Source organism: Uloborus diversus, chromosome 6 (genome assembly GCF_026930045.1).
Source record: "Uloborus diversus isolate 005 chromosome 6, Udiv.v.3.1, whole genome shotgun sequence".
Taxonomy (NCBI): Eukaryota; Metazoa; Arthropoda; class Arachnida; order Araneae; family Uloboridae; genus Uloborus; species Uloborus diversus.
In genome coordinates, this window is record NC_072736.1 from 48067356 (window position 1) to 48089027 (window position 21672).

General features: G+C 32.0%; 1 protein-coding gene across 1 annotated transcript in view; it reads right to left on the minus strand.

Annotated features, from left to right (window-relative positions):
* Positions 1 to 245: 245 nt before the first annotated feature.
* LOC129224742 (protein turtle homolog B-like) overlaps positions 246 to 21672 on the minus strand; it is a 236816-nt gene continuing 215389 nt past the window's right edge. Inside the window, exons 8-13 of the mRNA XM_054859291.1 lie at positions 14328 to 14522; positions 11297 to 11324; positions 7981 to 8075; positions 6870 to 7003; positions 3190 to 3328; positions 246 to 486 (exon numbers count right to left, since the gene is read on the minus strand). Coding sequence (XP_054715266.1) covers positions 6900 to 7003; positions 7981 to 8075; positions 11297 to 11324; positions 14328 to 14522 — 422 coding nt within the window. The 3' untranslated portion in view covers positions 246 to 486; positions 3190 to 3328; positions 6870 to 6899. The remainder of the gene's footprint in view (positions 487 to 3189; positions 3329 to 6869; positions 7004 to 7980; positions 8076 to 11296; positions 11325 to 14327; positions 14523 to 21672) is intronic.

Here is a 21672-nt window from a genome sequence, read left to right on the forward strand (position 1 = left end):
AAAAATTTACTTCCTAGCTTGTCCAGTACATGCACCATAAGTATTCAAATTTCTGCAAACTTTATTGGACAAGCTAGAAATAAATATTAACATTTTATTTTGACATGTAAAAGCATCTTTGCACTCATCCCGGTTCTTTCCTACCTTTAAATATGTTATTAAAAAACACATAAAATGCTCTTGCAAGTGTTTTGCTTGTTACCCGTGACAAAATAAGACTTGACAGATGGTGCATTTTTTTTTATTAAGAAGAAAATAGACAAATCTGTAGAAAATTGATATAAATAATGAAAAAGCAAGTCCACTTAGATGATGCAATATGTAACATTTTAGCAGTTCAGTAACATTTCTTCCACTTTCACGTTTTCGGATTTTTGCTTTCAATGTGAGCGTCCAGTTACTTCAGCTTGTTTTCTTTCTCTTATAAGGCAGCTAAAATATCTTCATTAATCGTATCGTCATAAACTCTGATTCAAAATGATAATTCTGCAAGAAAACATGTTGAATGGGATTAAGAGAAGAAATTAGAAATTTCTGTCTAAATACACGGACATTTATTTCAAGCTGAAACTCTTATTACACTTATTTCAAGTTAAAAAAAACAAAAACTTTTTGAAGAAATTTCAGTTTGTGGATTTAGGAGAAATACATGAAATAAATGTTTATTTGTTTATTTTCTAATTTTTTAAAATTTTAGCTAGCTGATAGCGAAAATAATTTAGAACCAAAACAACCTGATTTTAAAAGGTAAACATAGCATTCTTTTCAAATTTAGTCATGTAGAAAAACAAAAACAGAGTAATGTGTACAATTGTATCGGTACAATTCAAAGCTAGCTACATACGAGGGTTATTTTTTTTTCAAGGTTCGATCGATTGCGGAGTGAAAGCCAGAAAGTAAAGCTGATTACGCTGTGCGTAGATTCGTTGCGTATCAGGTCGCTGTTGTTATTTCGGAGCACGCAGTGAACGAAGAAACATGTTGCAACGAACAATTGCGTATCATGTCAAGTGTGAAGTGAGTGCTGTAGTTTGATTTCTAAATGCTGAAAAAAATGGTAACTCAGAACAAACGTAAAGGAATGTTGTCATCAGGCATTGTCCTTCTGCACGACAATGCGCGCCCACACACTGCTGCTTTAACCAAAAATCTCCTGCAGCAGTTTTGCTGGACAGTGTTTAACCATCCTCCATTCAGCCCAGACTTGGCGCATCTTCCGATTACCATCTCTTTGGTCACATGAAACGCTGGCTAGGAAGACACGTTTGGCACCGACGCCGAGCTGCAAACCTGCGTACAGAATTGGCTGAAAGTTGAGGCGGCTGTCTTCTATGACAAGGGTATCGAAAAATTGGTACCGCGCTACGACAAATGTCTTAATCGGAGCGGCGACTACGTCGATAAGTAGTTGGAAGGTGTGTGTATACATTCCAAACAAAAGAGTTTCCATTTTCTTTGTGGTCTTCATTTCGTGATCGATCGGACCTTGAAAAAAAAAAAATCCTCGTATGATGTATTTTACCCACATGCTATATAAAACTAGAAAATGAAGAAAAAAAAAGAAATAGACAGAGGCTGCTTTCTTTTCAGAGGATATGATCAAGTTCAAATGCGGTTCTTTTAGCTAATTTGAAAAGAGAAAAAAAAACGTAGAAAAGTAGTAACTTACTCACCAGACTTTGTGCTTGATTTGAATTAGAATGCTAACTAAGCAGAAAGTAATCAATGAAAGGGAAAGAAAGAATGAAAGAAATAACAGATTATAACCTACTCTTTACCTCTAAATTTTACTATTAGGTGCACTTTCTGGAGATGGAATACTGCGTTATTTATTCTTTTTTTAGAACAAATCCTGAAGAAAAGGTTAATTCTTACATTATATTTTTTATTATTGAAAGCAAACATTCCAATCTCTTTTGAGCGGTAAAAAAATGCACAATTTTTGATTGTATTTGAAAAAAGCTGCACACAACTAGGGAAATGTGAAGAACGACGGGTGGTGAGAAAACGACATGTGATATACGCAACACTTAGAATGAATGTATAGCAGCACAACAGTTTCACTTGCAGGAACTGCACTATAACGGAAGAATAGATTAATTGTCATTAAATAGTTAATGAGCAGAAGAAAAAGGTAGGAAGATTCATTCCACTAACTCCCAGGATTACAACTCAGGATTACGTAAGATAAGAGAAAAGTTCAATGGAAAAGCATCAAGTCTGTAATTTGGCTACGCGGTTGGGATTCTAGGATCTAAGAAAGTTTTTGCTCTTAGGACACCTAGAGTTAAGATGCTGATAATTCTCATTCTGATTAAAAGCTTCGAACATCTGCACCAAGAGAAAACTTCAACTGAGGCAGTTTTTAAGGGATTTGACAATACAGGCGAGCCCGCTTATTGGGACATCGGATGAAAGAATATCCCGCTTAATGTAATAAAATGTCAGTGTACTACAACGTTGATGTGTGATATTTTTATCCGGATAATGGAATATCCCAGTTATTGGAATAATTTTTCATGGCAAATTGGTGTATTCCATAAGGCGGGCTCGACTGTAATTATAATGGTAGTTTCGTCTAAACATTTGCAGTCTAAACATTTGGTAGTCGTCTAAACATTTGCAATAGCAGCTCAGTGGTGAGGTGGTTTTGCTTTGGCTGCATACGCCTTGGTCTAGGAGGCAAGGGGGTGATTTTAATAACCTTCAGCGCCCTTTTCGAGTGACTGTGCAGTATGTAAAAGGTTTCGCTTGCAAAAGAGCCCAGGTGCCTCCATCTGATGGTAAACTTTGCGTTAAATACCCATGTGCAAATTACATTCGCGCTTTAATTGTGGCACATAAAAGACTGGATGTTATATCAGGAGATTGCACTAGTTCTGAAAAGAGCCAAAGTACCTCACGTATCCTAATCATAGATAAAACAATCGTTACAATAGTAATTTCGATTTAAAAAAAAAAGGAATTTAGAAGAGAAATCCGCTTAAATTTGAATAAAATAGATGAATAAAAATCACTTTTTTTTTGGTTTAATAAAAAAAAAAAAAAAAAATTCAGATGCATAAGCAGATATTATTATTTAACATAAATTATGTTTTTATAGAAATTTTTTAGCTGACCGGAAGGCAATTTTATGATCGTAGACAAAGTAGTATTTTTAAACCGCAAAATTAAAATTAAATAGCTCACACATTATCTGTCCAAATTCTACTTTCTCCATTTAGCAGAACAAAAGGCAAAACAGGTTCCTCCTCAAAAAGAGCTCCCTTCATGGGGCTTTTTGAATTTCTTCAGCTTTCAGTGAAACTGCAACTCATGTGAGCAGTAACTGCAAAATTAAAAATAAATAAAAGCAAATAAAAATTAAGAAATGAATGAACTCCATGAATACATCTTTTTGTCAGCAGTAACAAATAAAGGTACAAAATGTAACATTAGTAATACGTTCAAACATTTTAGATCCAAATGTATAAATAAATAAAATTTCAAGTTCAAATTCAAAATAATGTATTTAAAAATTGGGTGTATTTAGTAACAAAATTATGGAATTTTATAAATGTAGGGGAGGGTGGCTCAAAGCGAGTAGGTCACCCAAAACGGGTAAGCCTTCGTATGCCCCCCCCCCCCCATGGTGTGTAAGCGGCGATGCATACGTATGTCACGTTTAAATGAACACCCTCGAGTTTTAATCAGTCCCAGCGACGCAGCAGTGAAGCGGCATGGCGCAACCAGGCTTAAAATTAAAAAATTCTAAAAAAATGAAGTTTTGTAACTTGTGATTAGTCGAAGACCAGTTTATTTTTTTTAATTGTCAATAATATTACGTTATTCTGACACCATCAACCTACAAATTACAATAGTCATTTCGTTAGTTTCTTTTTTTAATTTAAGTTATAATTATTGAAATAAGAAACGGGAATTCGTTACAAGCGGGTCGGGCAAAGCAGGTATAGGATTTAATTATGTATTTATTTATAATTTCTTTACTTGTGTGCTGACTTAGATTCTCTATTTCAATAGGATAAGTATAACTTTAAAAAGCTATTTTTTTTTGGATGGCAAATAATTAGTCCATTAATTTAATCAGTTATTTCTTCATATTTTATAAACGAATGTGCTGACTTTAAATTTGATGAGTACATTTTTTTATATTTTTTTATAAGGGCAGGTAGATAGTCAATTATTTTATTCATTTATAACTTCATATTTGGCAATTGTACCAAATCACAATTAACACTCCGTCGGGCGCAACTGATCTATTAGGCACACCTCGAATTCTTTAGTTAGCCACGCCTCCTCAATAGCTCATGGAAAAATGTATTTTCATTTTCTCAAACTTGTGTTACATTCGAAAAATCATGAAAAACTGTTTTATTTCTCTTCTTTGGTGTTTGTAGTTGACAATTTTTTCGTAAGAAAATGTAAACATGCGTAGAAAAGATCAGTAGATCAAAGTGTGCTTCCCAGGCTCAATGCGCCCGATCGTGTTCTACAACATATTGCGCCCGACGGAGTGTTAATTAAGCTTATCCGCTTTGGGTTCCCCGGTAGGGCAAACCGGGCTTTTGAATGTTTGTAAAGTTTGATAATAAATAAATATTGGGTTTCAAATAATACAAAAATTCCTTTTTATTTTGAAGTTCATGAACGCTACAGGAAATAAAATCGAAATTGTTTCCATAAAAATCCAAAAACTAAAATTTTCGAGCGTTCTTCGAAAACCTACCCGCTTTACGCCACCCTCCCCTAACATGTGTATTCAAAAATAGAGATGATTAAACATTCTATCTTTCAAAGCACATTCAACAGCACCTAAAAAAAGTAACATGGTGAAATTATAACTTATAAACATGGAAATAAATTATGATTTCTAGTTTACGTTAGTCCAATTCAACTCCGTTTGACGATACTGAATTTAATGTCTCCAAAAAATAAGTGTTTTAATTAAAATGAGCACTGCTGCTGCTGGCTTGTACAAATAATGTTTTTAATTTAATTTTCTTTCGTTTTTTTGGCGCAAAAAATATGTGACAAAGACCTTAGGATGGACACTGATGGAAAGTATAACAAAGAAAAAAAATAATTTTTCTTGTATTGTCTTTTAAAATGGTTAGATCAAAATCTAAAGAGTTAGTCAGCATGTTACCGCCCTATAACCATGGGTAAGGCAGAAATACATGAAATACACCGCCAGCTCAAACCGAAGAAATGGTTCGGTTCAACTGGAATATTGAAGTAAAGTCAGGTATATTCAGTACGTTACCAACCTATAGCCAGAAATACAAGAAATACACCACCAACTCAGTCAATTCCAGCCGAGGACTGCAGTTTCGTGCTTATTAGCACTCATTAGCCCGGCATAGGAGAGGCTGAGCTGGAGGTGGCGAACCTCTTAAGGAAGCCAAGAGTGACAAACAAACTGGTAGCTAATACAGAATTAGTACTTATGGTTAGTGGGTGGCACAAGGACCGCGGTTTATCCACGGTCCTTGTGCCACCCAACTCGGCGGATAATCGGGAGTTTACTGAGTATAAAGTGCTGGCCAAATTATTAGACTAAGACTGTTTTAAAAGCAAATTCTTTATTGATTACTTAACTATAGACACATTAACGAACAGTGAAATGATTATCTAATATTTAGTATGCATTCCCTTGTTCTTGATGAGCATTTTAAGTCTTTTTGGCATACTTTTCAGAAGGTTTACACCATTTCTTAACATTTTTTAAACGAGCTGATGTGTGCAGCACATGACTTCCTTTTACTCCAATTTAATGTCATTTCCCCATTATTGGCAATATTAATGTGATTCAATTGTTTACTCACTAACTATCACCAACAGTAGCCAAATTTAAACCAAATTAAAAATTTAAAAAAATCGTCAAATTTGTCGCCAAAACTTGGCAACCAAAAGACCGTTGTTAATCGAAATTTACAATGATTTCCTCCCCAAAAGGTTCAAAAGACCCCCTTAGGATCATCCGAATGAAACCAAAAGTGAAGGTGCACATTCCTACGTACTCCCTAGCACACTCCTAGACCCCACTAGGAGTCTACGTACCGAATTTCAATTTTCTAGGACATGCCGGTTCTGAGTTAGGCGAGATACATACACACATACACACATACACACATACATACGTACATACGGACGTCACGAGAAAATTCGTTGTAATTAACTCGGGGGTCGTCAAAATGGATATTTCGTGTGTCTGTAGGTTCCTAGGCTTATATCCACGTGTGGTCTGGTCGTAAAAAAAAAAAAAAAAAAAAAAAAACTCAACATTCATTCCGGTAGAGAAAAATGGAAATTAAAGGTGATTTTCGAGTGAAATTTTTTTCGCGAATACAATACTTCCTTTTTTCTAAAAGGAAGTAAAAAGGAGGTAAAAAATTGCTTGTACTCACTATTATATATATATTCACATACACATAATCTCTTATTACCCAAAACTAACTTTAAATATAATAGAACACACTAATAAAAAGAACTAGTGAACTGTTTAAGTTGATTGAGGTTATGTTCCTGGTAGGTAGATAAACAAAGAACATAAACTAAGCAGACAGTGCTGCCACCTACAAACATTAAATTATGCTAAAATAACGTAATAATCAGTGCACTGTACTTTAGCAGTAAAATAAATAATATTTTAGTACAAATAGGGTAAAAAAAAACAAAAATAAAAACTCTTTAGTCTAGTAATTTGGCCAGCTCTGTATATATAAAAAAAAATAAAACTTGAAATAAGCTTAAGATCTGTAAAAACTTTGAATCAATGGAAACAAACTATGAAAAAAAATAAAGAAAAAGTATTTCTTATTTGAGATATATTTATGTTTTAAAAAGTCTTTATACTAGTCTTCACTTACCCTGAGTTAAAAATTGTAACAATGCTGAAGTTATACGCAGGTTTGACTGCTTTCAATCGTGTAATAAACCTCTGCTTTCTTCGGAAGATGAGGTGATGTGGAACATAATTCAACTGAAACTGAGGTCGTATAAACTAGAAATAAGGAAGAAAATCTTTTGATTATTTTGTTTTGGATACTCACTTATATAAAGTTTACATTAAGAAACAATGTTTTTTTTTTTTTACCAAATCCTGAAAATGTAAGGTTTTCCATTTTTCAATGTTTGTTACGCATGTAACAAACTCTTTGTTACTCATGTAATGTCAACAACGTGTAACTGCAACATGTAATGTAACAGCAGCATCTCAACATGTAACAAACATGTTTGTTACTCATGTAATGTAAAGTTACTCATTAAGATTATATACTGCAGTAATGAAACATTTGTACTGGGAAATATTTATACTGTGAATCATACATAAAATGTTTTAATAAGGGTGGTTACGGGAAGAATATAATTCTTTCCTTCGTCCTGTTTAATTTAATTCAAATGACATAATTAGGAATTTTGTATAACTTCACCATGAAGTCATACTAAAACGATTGGGATATAACCTAGGCAAACTCTCACTCAATAGTTAATGAATTAATGTAACATAGTATCGTATAAAATGTGTATCATATAAACTATAATGTAAAACATAGTGAATATCTTTAATGTGTCCATAGCAGGTGCATTGCACATTTATATGAAAATTAAACTTTAAAATTATAAGTAAGTACTTAAAATCATATCAAACGTGTTAAACATTTGAAGTAAAAAATCAGTACGGTAAATCGCATGTTACCAATTCGCACACAGAATAATCATTGATAGTTTATAGCAATTTTCAAAATATATCTTTTGGAATCTTTTAATTACTGCAAATTTCATACAGCTTCATTTTTGAATCAATAGAAGATGTTTTATGCACTAAAGCAAGGTGTTTTCACCATCAGCTAACAAATCTCAGGATGAAAATTTGGGTCAGGGTATCTTTGAAGAAACGCGTCTGCATAGTTGCTAAGTTATTACGGGGTTGCAATAGTTGTTTTGATTGATATGGATTTCAATGAAAAAATAATTTACCTTCTATATCATTTGGCAACGGAATTATGTCTGGGCTTTTCTCATTACCATCCAACAAACTGTCGGTTGGTTCTTTTTTTATGGGTGATGCATGTCTAAAAACAAAAAAAGAAAAATTACTGCAAATAAAGATGAAACATGAAAGATAAGAAATTACCATACAGCTTTAATGAAAACAATTTTGTAGAAAAGTGCAGGCACGAGTTTAGGGGCTACAATTAACATCTTTCTTCAATGCAGTAGAGATGTGCCTTGTTCTAGATCTCACAATTAAATAAAGTAAAATAGACTATAAAATATTTATAAACGAGCTAATGTGTGCATCACATGACTTTCTTTTACACCGATTCAATGTTATTTTCCCATTATTGGCAATTTTAATGTGATACAATTGTTAACTCTCTAAATATCACCAACAGTGGGCAAATTGAAATCATAATTTAAAAAAAAAAAAAAAAAACGCCAAATTTGTCACCAATTTGGCGAAAAAAACTTGGCAAACCAAAAGCTTTGCGATATGTCCCCAAGTATTTGCCAAATTATAACACCACTTGAGTTTGCATCGAAAGTGTAAAACACCCCATTAGAAACATCCGAATGCAACCAAAAGGGAAGGAGCACAACTATACTACACTAGAAGTCTACGTACCAAATTTCAACTTTCTAGGACATACTGTTTTTGAGTCATGCGAGATATATACGCACATACGTACATAAGTACATATACACCTACACACATACACACATACGCACATACATATGTTCTACGGACGTCACGCGAAAACTCGTTGTAATTAACTCGGGAATCGTCAAAATGGATATTTCGGGTGCCTGTACGTTCCTAGGCATATATCCAAGTGTGGTCGGGTCAAAAAAAAAAAAAAAAAACTCTACATTCATTCGGGGGTGAGAAAAATGGAAATTTAGGCCGATTTTTGATTGAAAATTTTTTCGTGAATATAATACTTTTTTATTAAAAGGAAGTAAAAACAAGAATATTTTTAAAGTGGGAGAAATTAGCAAATGATAAGTGGTCGTCAAAATAATTTAATTTCTTTGAAGGTTCTGAAAGATTTTATATTTTTGCTTTCAATATAACGCACGACATGGCTCAAACTATAAAAAAAATGTAAGTTTACATATTTATTTGTTTCACATTTAAATTGATTATCTAAATTGCAAGTAACCTCAAAATATAATAGAGAAACGTGTTTTGCAAGTAAAACCGCCGTGCTAATGTGAAGCCATAGACACAAGCGTAATCAAAATCATTTTAATTAAAACTTCATAAATTGAAAACAAATTAACAGAAAAGTAACAAATAAACATCAAAATTAATCTTTAGAATAACCTATAAGCCTGATTAACGTACTACAACTAATATTATCTTGCAAAATTTAAAACTCATTTAATCTTACGCAGGATGTGCGGTTACGATGGTCAATCAGCTATCGATGATTAATTTTCTTCTCAAGTTCATTACTGGGGATGATAGAATGTTTTGCAAAAAATGAATTTTATCGAGTTCACGTACATACAAAACATAAAAGTAATGAAGAATAAAAACATTAATTACCTGCTGGGAAAAAATCGTTAGCAGGACAATAATTAGCTGCACTGTAGTTCATTATTATACGATGGAATATGTTGGTTTAATAAAGTCGTAGTTTAATTATGTTCAAAGGAAATGCCTCTTTAAAGTAATGCTGGATCTACATTTCGGACAAAACTCACAATTGTGTGATACTGACACATACACAGATTCACATACAGACAATCGCGCACTTTTATACACAATATTTTACTTTTACAGATATACCATTATCGATATAACTTGTATTTAAAATAAATAAAACTTTACTCGAAGCAAAAAATGTGTTTGAGTGTATATATATATATATATATATATATATATATATATATATATAAGGCACTCCACAAGGCCGCGACATAAAAAAAAACGGGGGATCGTAAAACCGGGGCGGGGGGGGGGGTCTTGCCGCGAGAAATTTTCTAAATTTGAGATGAAAAATAGTGAGTTTTAATTTTTTTTAAAACATTTTATAGTTATATAATCAGCATTAGAACCCCAAAAACTCGACGAGCCTGACACGTATTCTTTGGCTTTGAAAAGAAGGAATAAATGAATTCCAACACGCACAGTATTTTCGTAAAAAGGTAATTTAATTTAAGCATGTCTTTTAAGACCAGTTGTGTTTTCATTAGTGATATCGGTTAACGTATTCAAGTGTAAACAGTCTCTCGATGTCTAGGTCCTTTTTGAAAAACTCAGTTGATTTTTCAAAATTTGTTTCACCTCTTTTTAATAAAAGCAAGAACTCTTGTTCAACTACAATGACCTGTGTGAGTACAGTTGATGTAAACCACACAATAATGCAAGATTGCACCATTTCACAAGCTTCAATGTAATACTTTTCTATATATATATATATATATATATATATATATATTTTATATATATATATATATATATATATATATATATATTTATATATATATATATATATATATATATATATATATATATATATATATATATATATATATATATATATATATATATATATATATTATATATATATATATATATATATATATATATATATATATATATATATATATATATATATATATATATATATATATATATATATATATATATATATATATATATATATATATATATATATATATATATATATATATATATATATATATATATATATATATATATATATATATATATATATATATATATATATATATATATATATATATATATATATATATATATATATATATATATATATATATGACATAGATACATAGGCACATATATAGATACACATGCTTAGTTTTTAATTATATAAAATTTGGGTTTAAACTATAAAAAATTCAAAATCAAAAGTAAGGCACATTCTTATTTTAATTAGTACTCTACATATCGCACACATAGTAAAACATTGCCGCATCTGAAAAAACTACTTTAAGAGAAAATTCAATTTAAATGTAATGCATCTTAACTTCTTATAATAACACACTAACACATCTCAATTTTTAATTAATCAATTTTTTTGGTTTAATTTTTTTTTCGTTTGTCGCTGTCTCGCATTTTAATAAAACTAATAAAAAAGCACCAGGACATGTATACAACTAAAAATCGAATATTTTTGACTTGTGGCGGTGTTGTATTAGGTGTGCGAGAGGATTGAATTTCGGATAATTCTTCTGGAGAGAAAAAAAAAAACAAACATTTTTTTACAAAAAAGTGCAAACGAAGTCGAATTCAACTTACTTGTATTTTTCTTCTTCGAAGTAAGCTCCTGAAAAATGCATTCATTTTTCAGAAATATGACAGAAAATCAGAATTACGAATGAAATAATAAAAGAAAAGCAATATATGGCTTTGAAAGATTGAAAGAATAATCAAAATAGACTTCCAAAGGGTGTCTGTACGTATGCCACTGTAACTGACTACTTGATTGTTAAATGAGCACATGTTTGGTAAAATGCATATGTAATATGTATCAATAGTAATAAAGTTAAATTATACTTAAATTAATCTTAGTACAGAGAGTGGCAAAAATATTATACTCAAACAAACCTTTCTGTATTTTTTGTTGAATTGTTACACAGTTTTATTATCTGAACACATTTAAATGTTTAAAGTTTATTAAAAGTTTAAAGTATATTATGGTAACACTTTACTTGAAACATGCAATACAACAGACTGCCCAGTTATCACATCCAGAGACTGTAGTTTCGTTCTTTTTAGAACTCCACATTCAGGAATAAGGAATAACTGAGCTGGACGCAAATAATGTCTCATTGAAGCTGAGAGTGCCAACAAACTGGTAGATAAAGTGAATTTATCTCACTATCGAGTGTCCGCAACATGGTACGGATCAACTCGTGAACTGAAGGCAAAGCTTGGGTAACTTTTGCAGTAGGTGACCGCCTCTAAGCCAAGATTAAAGCCCCCAGAACTACATGCTATATACCATACAGTCCAGTTATCACATCCTGAGACTGCAGTTTTGTTCTTTTTAGAACTCCTCATTCAGGAATAAGGAATAACCGAGCTGAAGGCAAATGTCATCTCATTGAAGCTGAGTGGGACAACAAACTGATAGATAAAGTGAATTTATCTCACCAACGAGTGTCTGCAGCATGGAGCGGAACAACTCGTGAGCTGAAGGCAAAGCTTGGGTAACTTTAGCAAAAGGTGACCGCCTCTAAGCCATAGTTAAGACTCACCAGAACTACATGCAATATACCATACAGTCCGGTTATCACATCCTGAGGCTGCTGTTTCGTTTTGGTGCTTAAGCATCCATACTACATCCAAACTGTGATAGCAGCAATGGACGGAGTTACTAAATACAGTTGGCTCTCTGTTTAACGACTTTCAAGGGACCACAAAAAATCGTCCTTAAGTAGAAAGCGTCCTTAAATAGAATGTTTTTAACACTATAGTGAACCATCTAAGATCGTGAAAGTCTTTAAATAGAGAAAGTCGTTAAATAGAGTATCGTTAAACAGAGAGCCTACTGTTCTAAATAATTATTTTTTAAACCTATTTATAGTATCAATCAGAAGGTAGCTAACGTTTAAATGTTTAATTCATATTTTAAAAGAGCTTTAAAATATGTTTAAACAATAACACTAAGAAACATCAAGAAAAAAAACAATAAAAATTTGGAAAAGTTTAGTATAGGAATTCGGCCAGCTTCTGATGTTCTTACATAATGATGTTCTTGACATATACTTATCGGCTATAAGTTTTCCCTACGTTTAGACTTTCTCTGAAATAAGAGTCTTTAAAATATCTTAGCAATAGCTAAAAATATAGTCAGTAGCTGGACAAATCCGGTAAAACATCATACTCACAAAGTTAGACACATATTTAGTAACGAATATGTTAAAAAGAACTGTAGGAAAATTGAAGCACAGCTTACAATTCATTATCTTTGAAAATAAGCTGAAAAACTAGCTAAAACTAATGTTAGAGATCCCAGCATGTACATTGTACACTCTATGATTTAAGAAACATTCACGAAATAACTCAGTGAAATTGCGTTACTGTTATGAGTTTGAAAAAACAAAAAAAATGACATTCAGACGGGCGTCATTTAGAGATTTGTTTGCCATTTTGATGGGAAAAAAATTGTCTCTAAAAAGTTCACGAACTATGTGTAGAAGTCTTATATGTCACCAATTTCTCGCAATTTTTTTAATATGTATAGTTCTACACATGCATTTATTCATAAGATTCCCATTGACTTGTAGTCCTTTAAGTGCATTAGAATATTTTACTAAAAATTATTTCGCATTCTACTTGAAAAATAATCAAATACCAGAAGGAAGGAGTAAACCTGCACAATACATAGAATGAATGATTGTAAACTCTTGTCCGTGATGACAAAATGTTTTCGTACGATTAAAACATTTTCGAAGATAATAAGGTAAGAAATTAGGCAAAACAAATTTAGGAAACATTTGTTCTGATGATTAGAAGAGTAGGAAAGCTTTCGACTTAAAAATAATTTGTGAAAATTAAAAAACCTTTATTTCGATCACAAGAACTGGGGAAACTGGGGAAAACGGGAACCTGGGACCACAGGAACAGGATAAACTGGATTAATGTACTTCTTACAAGCCAATTTAAATAAATTTCTTACAATCTCGCATAGTTTACAGTATATGAACACCAACTGATATGGGAGAAGTTTTATGTATCTTCACTATGCCATTTTTTAGAATTCCATCTCTATAGATCCATACAAATCGAATGCTAACTCGGACACAAGCTCTGCAGCAATTTAGCTTCTGTGAGAGTTAGTTGGAAGTAACATATTTTTACGAAGAAAATTACAGCAATAATAATAGCAACGACGCTAAAAACAAAAGTTGTGGAAAGTATTCCACCCCTCCAACAGTGAATTTGCTGCCCCCTCAGCTGCGGTATACTCCTTTGTAGCAAAAGAAGAACTATGAAGTTTCTTCATAATGTTTTCTTCATTGCGTAAGAAAGAGTTAATGAGCTCCACATTTCTTCAACATAATTCCACCTTTAAAGTCAAGAACATGAAAATATCCTTATTTATTCATTGGAGAAAAAAACGTCCTGCTCTGTGGATCTACACAGTATAGGAGAGGTTTCGTGTGAATTCAGAAAAAATAAATATGTAATTTTTAATTTACTTAATGCGTCGGTTTTTTGTTTTCAACTGTGTTAACTATGAATGAACAACATTTGTACTGCAGTGGTTATTATACAAGTAAATAAAGGGGAAACTAAATGTACAACTTAGAAAATAATTTACCTTCACTTTTGCACGGGGATGGGCTTTGAACTCGCATAACAATCACAATGACAATGGCCATAATAACAAGTGCAACAACAACACCTACAAGTACTCCTACGGCCGGTGACATAAAACTTGAAGAACTTCCTTCCTCATCGTAGTCTTCGTCATCGGTGGAAGGGGCAAGCAAGCCCATATCAGTTGAAACTTCACCTTTGCGACAGAAAAAGAAAAAAAAAATCAGTTAAAAAAAAAAAAAAAACTCCGTGAAATGATAGCAAACTCGACACTTGCTGGAAAAGTTGTCAGCACATATCAAGTTTTTTTTTCTTTTAACTTGAAACAAATTGTTTGGAGATAACTGATGGATCAATAGTTCGTACCGTTGTAGTTCAATAAACAAGGAATATGCAGTTATTATCATAAATTAAGGAAAAATCACAAAAAATAGCGATAACTCTTACAAAAACAAGTCAAACCCTGTAAAATTTGAATATGTTGCCGAGTAAGAATTGCTCAATAAAAGTGCAATATGCAAATGAGTGCGCTGAAATCGGAGTGCGTCATCTGTGAGGAGCATAAAAAGTCCATGTTTGAGATCAAGTCTATAAACTTCGCTGTGATACTGCCATAAGAAATCCGAGATAGTCATTTTGTAACAATGACTTTCAGGCATCATTTGTCTGTAGAACTACGATAGAGAGCCATTGGGAGACTAGAGGCAGAGAAAAATCAAACAGAATTAACCAGATGGCAAAATATGAGTCTCTTTCTGGTTCATAGACTTTGGAGCCAATTTCCAACGACAGATTCGACATCCAGGAGGTTTAGCCAAGCGGCTACGACGAGCGCCGGTTTTTGAGGTTATGTGCAGGCTCTAATAGAGCCCCTACTCTGACTCATCTCAGATCCTCCCTTGCTGCAACAATCGAAAGATTGTTGTCAACGTCAACTGTACGTAGAAGGCTTCACAAAGGTGGTCGGTATCCGAGGCCACCAGCCATTTGTGCGCCACTCACACCTCGCCATAGAAGGGACCGTTAACAATGGACGCTGATCAATGGACGGCTTTTCTCTTTACGGATGAGTCTAGATTTAGTTTTAGGCGTTATTTTATATGGAGATAACGTGGAACCTTGTTACCTTGCGTCAAACATTTACAAAAGAGCTTGATACGAAAGAGGCAGTGTCTGTGTTTGGGGTGTCATCTCTTTGGGTGGACGCACAGACCTCCATGTCCTTCCAAGGGGAACCGTGAATGCTCAGGTTTGTAGAGATGACATCCTTGATGATAATGTGCGTCCATATGCCGGGGCAATAGGTGATGCTTTCCTGTTGCAGGACGATATCGCAAGTCCACACAGAGTTCGCATCGTAGATTATCTTCAACAGGTTATAATTCTCCGCATGGAGTGGCCAGCTCGATATCGGGGCTTGAATCTTATCGAGCACGTTTGGGATGTTTTAGGGAGACGTTTAGCTGCTCTTAACCATCTCCCTCGGACCCTTGCCGAAATTCATAATGCCTTGCAAGAGCAATGGCTCCCGCTTCCTGTGTAACTGATAAATCGCATAATTGATAGCATCACACATCGTTGTATGTGCTCTATTGCTTCTAGAGGGGAACATTCATATTTCAGGCACTTTTGCTATAGGAAACTGAAACTCCCGATTTGTTCATTGTATGGATGTGTTAATTTCTATACTGCCATAATTGTCTGATAATTTCTTTTTATGTTTTTTCATATCTTACTATGTGTTGCATATTGTGGGTAAGTTTCATAAAATTCTACATGTAACTTTTTGATTAATCGTATTTTTTATTATTTTTCCTTAATTTATGATAACCAGTGTAGTTTCAGATTAAAAATTTTGGTACTTGGTTTTGTTTATAAAGAAAAATTGTTGCTGCAATAAAGTGTAATTGAAGAAATATATGCATCTTGAAGAGAAAATTCGATTCACAGCTGGATAAATGCCGTAAACTTAATCACATTAGTCCAAACGCCTCCTACCCAAACTTTGAAAAAGGATAGTAACACGAAAGCAAGGAAAACAGGGGCGTACAACCTTTCAAAACATTTTCGTCCCAGTTAAATGTAAGTAGCTTTATTTTAAACTTGTATTTCAAGGTGAAAAAAAAAGTTTACAATATAGATTATTGAGTAATTACTCATTCTCTAGTTTTCAAATGTAACTCAAGAATATCACATCATCTATATATTTTAGTTTTTTTTTTTTTTTTTTTTGACATATGCTCACCGATTAGTTCCGTTGGACATTCGGAAAAAAATCCATAATAGTATGTTCATATTTTTTTATTTAAATATGGAAAGATGGTATAATTTTAACTTCCTGAATAAAATAATTGTATAAGTTCTTAGTTTAGTAACGAAATCAAGTTCTGCATATTTTTATTATGACTGGTTACATTTTTTAAAATTCAATATAAAAAAAAAATAATAACACAACTATTTGACTTATAAAATTTTCAAACTTCGAGGAAATAAGTAGAATTAAACATAACTTGTTTTAATCGCAGTTTAAAATGCAGTCATGGATGACGATCTTGATTTAGTTTGTGCTATTAATTTTCAGTTATTTAGTTTACGTATAAAAACGAAGTAGCCTTGCCCAAATAACATAACTGCAACAGCACGATGAGAATAAAATTATCAGTGAAAGTTATCCATCAGACATATCAAACATAGCTCGTAGATTGTTTAATTTAGAACATTTAAAACGCCCGAAAAAATGCTCCCTTCAATATAATTACTTTCTAGAAATGCTAAATTTAGCAATTCATATCATTCCCCATATAGTCTGACTCTTCGTATTTTTCGTCAAATCTGAGAGTATTAGCATCAATAAGGACTTTTTTATTGCATATTTTTGGATTGCATGCCACTATGGCATGTATTAAGGAGATATTATGTTTAGTTTAAAGCAAAAATATTTTATTTGCTCTACATATTATATGTTTCAGATTTTTAAAAAATATATTAATCAGTTGTTTCTTTCTTTTTCTTGTTTTGTTTACAGAATACTAACTTTGAACCTTTAAAAACCTAACAAGTGTTTATGGTTAAATGTTCATGTTTTCTTTCCAAATTCCACGAAATACGTACATCAGTATTTATTTAATCATAATATTATACATAACTCAACTCCAACTGAAAGAAGAAAAACTAGTGTATACATCTTAGAATACACAAATAGCGAAAATAACCATATATATATATATATATATATATATATATATATATATATATATATATATATATATATATATATATATATATATATATATATATATATATATATATATATATATATATATATATATATATATATATATATATATATATATATATATATATATATAGTTAAGATAGAAAACATATTACTTTAAAATCTTCCATGCTCTTCATACGACTAGACGTGTAAAAAAGTCGTACGAAAAAAAAAATTCCTAGGACGAGGATTGAATTTTCGTTTATATATGTCTCTTTATGAGCATATATGACGTTACATTTATTGCTAGTTCAATTTCTTTCCAGTTTCTCCTGCAAAAATCTCTTCTATATTTCATATATATTCCCCAGTCGTATCTGGCTAAACGAACACGGTGGCTCAGTTTCCTTCTGGAGCTTTGCTCTGTCAGGCAGTTCCTCTTTTTTTGGCCAATGGTAGAATGTTTTCGGGGATGAATCGGGCCGTTTTATTGACATCTGGCGCTACTCCAACTTTCGCCGGAAACAGCTATAAATTTTAACTTTAAAATGAGAATTCTTACTTTGGTCTGGATTTTTTTTCTTGAGCATTTTAGCAATTGCGTATGCGAGTGTGTATTTTTATACACATTTTATCTTGACTTTAAAGTATTTCTTTAGATTTCAGTAGGTAAGTTCAGGTAAAATATTTCACAAATCGCTTAATTCAAAGAACTTTAAACACCTAAAATACAACTGTTTTTATAGTTTTTTCATACGACTTGTTTAGAAAACTAAAAAGACAGACGCTTACTTATTAATAATACGTTGCAATAATAACAGGAAAACTTAATACTAGTGCCGTTAGCAACAGCAAACGTGTTGCCATTACTGTTAAAAATAACTTCTTATACCGAGTAAGTAACACTTTATATCTAATTATCGCCCCAATAAACTTCGATTGCACTTATAGGTCATGGTAACCGCTGAAACTCATGGCAACAAAGAGAGCGCTACAGGGAACCCCTGTTTTCCATTACTTTGCCATTGATTGGTGGATGAACGGGGTTTTGTTCAGCGCCTCTCGCGGTCAAAATGGGCGACATCCAATCAAAAATAAACCAACATTAAAACTTGTCATTGATTGATGGATGCACAGAGCAGATTATAAGTGCATCAGGTAGAATCCATGTCAATTCAACAAGGGCTGTAACATGATAGTCTCGGATTTGTTTTGAATTTAACATATGTTAAAATTCGTAAAAAGTTAAGAAATAGTTTTTTTTTTTTTTAACCTAAACAAATTCCTAGGTCGAGATACCGGCCGCCAAAGATGGCGGTCCTGTCATGATTTCTCACTTGAAGATTTCGTCAAAATCTTTGAAGTACATTATCTCAGGAACGGTAAAACATATTTTGTTGCAGTTTGTTTTAATGAAAAGGATATTTTTTTCTAGTTAAAAAAATATGTCACATTTTGAAATATGTGCTTTAGTTTTTTTTTTTTTTTTTCACAGTCTTTTCAAAAACTGACGTTTAAAATAATGGTTTTGATTTTTTTCAAATATGTCGATTTTAAAAAGTTTCATTTTTTTAGTTTATTAGTACCACTAAGCACTACTTCCCTGAAAAGGAGAGCTTCCTTTTTTTCTTTTCACAGATTTTAAAGGCATTTGGAAAAATGAGGGTTTTTAAGGAACTATTTACGTAATTGCAGACCAGAAAATTTAAAAAAAAATCGCAACAGGTGGCCAGAAAACACCTTTAATTAAGTTATGTAGCGAAACTTTAATTTTTAGTCGCCATTTTATTCTTTATATGAAATTTAGTGAGAACATTCAGCTTAACGATTCTTTCGGCGCTACGCTGAAAGGTTGCGTGGGGAAATGCAGCGAATCGGCTGGAGACCGCGTTCTAGTTTTCATAAAAAATAAAACTCCTGCATTAAGCAGAGACTCAAAATGAAAATTTCGCTATATAACATAATTAAAAGTGTTTTCTGGTCCCTTGTTGAGAATTTTTTTTCTGAATTTTCAGATCTGCAATTACGTAAAGAGTTCCTTAAAAACCCTCATTTTTTCAAATGACTCTAAAATCTGTTAAACGAAAAAGTGGAAGCTTTCCTTTTAAGGGAACGTAGTGCTCAGTAGTACTAATAAGCTGTACAAAAAAAATGAAAATTTTTGAAATTGACATATTTGAGAAAAATCAAAAACATTATTTTAAACTATTTTTTTTTCAAAAGACTGTGGGAAAAAACTAAATCACATAATTCAAAATGTTGCATATGTTTTTAAACAAGAGAAAATATCCTTTTAAATAAAACAAACCGCAAGAAAATATATTCTACCGTTCCTGAGTTAATGTACTTTAAAGATTTTGACGAAAATCCTAATTGACAAATTATGACAGGACCGACATCTGTAGCGGCCTGTATCTCGGCCCAGGAACATTTTGGGGCAAAAAAAAAAAAAAAAAAAAAAAAAAAAAAATCGTATCTCTTAATTTTTTATGAATTTTAACATATATTAAATTCAAAAAAATTCCGAGACCATCATGTTACAGCCCTTGTTGAATTGACATGGATTCTACCATATCAGTTTAACACAGAAAAGTCATTAACTGTCAAGACCCGAAAGCTTTAGCGCCATCTAATTGGCCCATGAGCTCATACTTTTCTTTCTTATGTCATTAGAACACCAAACGTGTGAAGATACGTAAGAGTTCTGAGAAGAATAATCCTCATCTTTTAATCGTTGAAATTATTCTTCTCAGAAAAAACCAGAATAAACGGATCTGGATCTTCGTTCAGAATAAAAGGATACATGATAAAAGAAATACACTTAAACAAACAAGATTTTGAGAATATTTTTCTGTTTAATTAGATTCGCAATAAAGTGTGAAATCGATTTCAGAGCAATGTGTTTGCAATAAATATATGAGAGAAATAAATATTTCAAGAAAATATTATTACATTTTTTTTCAGCATCAAAACCAGTTCAATCCGTTTTTAAAAATTTTACCACAGAGCGAAAAGTTTCACATTTTGTTACTTCATTTTTGCATTTTTTTCGTCCAATATATTACTTCATTTTCGCTTTTAAATTAGCAATATTGTCCAATTTTTTACAAAAACAAATAAATTTGCTTGAATTGGTTTTGAAGAAAATATGCGTATTCCTTTCCCAATTTTTAACTTTTGCATTTTGTACTTTCATATTTACTTTGTATCTCAAGTTTAAGCAGTGCTTTAGTTTGCCAATCAAAAGCCTAATATAATGAAAAATGCGCTGATTAAGAATATTATTGCAATAACCGTATGGTATTATATCGTCTTTACAGTAGTATAAACATGGATTAAGTTGGTTTTGGAGGAAAAAAAAAACACGCTTCTAGCAATGTTTTTCGACCTGATTTAATGGGATTTGTTTCTAATTGCTTTGTGGCGTGATAATATAACAAAAGAAGTATGAATCATGCATTCAGTTTGTTTTGAAACAAAATAACTCATATAGATATCACTACTGAATGTATTTCCCAACATACTGGTTTTGCAAATATAAGTAATTTGACACTTTAATAATTCGTTGCATTTTTCAAATTTTACAAACGTTATAAAATGATATTAAAAACACCTTCAATACAGTCAATAATTTAAGCACAAAGCGGTCCAAAATAATGATAAATTTGTTTTGTATAAAATACGTTACAACTGTTTGTTTTGGCAGTAAATTGCACTTTTTGGCGTTAGATTTATATACAGTGTGTTCCAAATTAACCTGCACAACCTCTATTTTCGCAACCGTTAGTCCTAGATGCATACTTTCCATTGAAAAAATGTTCAAAATTAAATGCAGAGTTCAGGTATTGAAAGTTTGAAGTGAAAATGAAAACGAGTGAAAAAATACGAAATTTAACTTTTTACACGGGCTCTAGGTTCCCTGACTTATATTTTAGGAAATAATATCCATTGATAACTATTACAAACACAAAAAACTTGACAACTGGGGGACCAAAACTCTATGAGATAATTGAGTTCAAAGTAAGAAGATGAAATTGGAACTTATCGCCCTTTCAGAAGAATGACAGGTTGTCGATATATATATATATATATATTAGGGTGATGCTTAAAAATGAACATTGTAAATTAT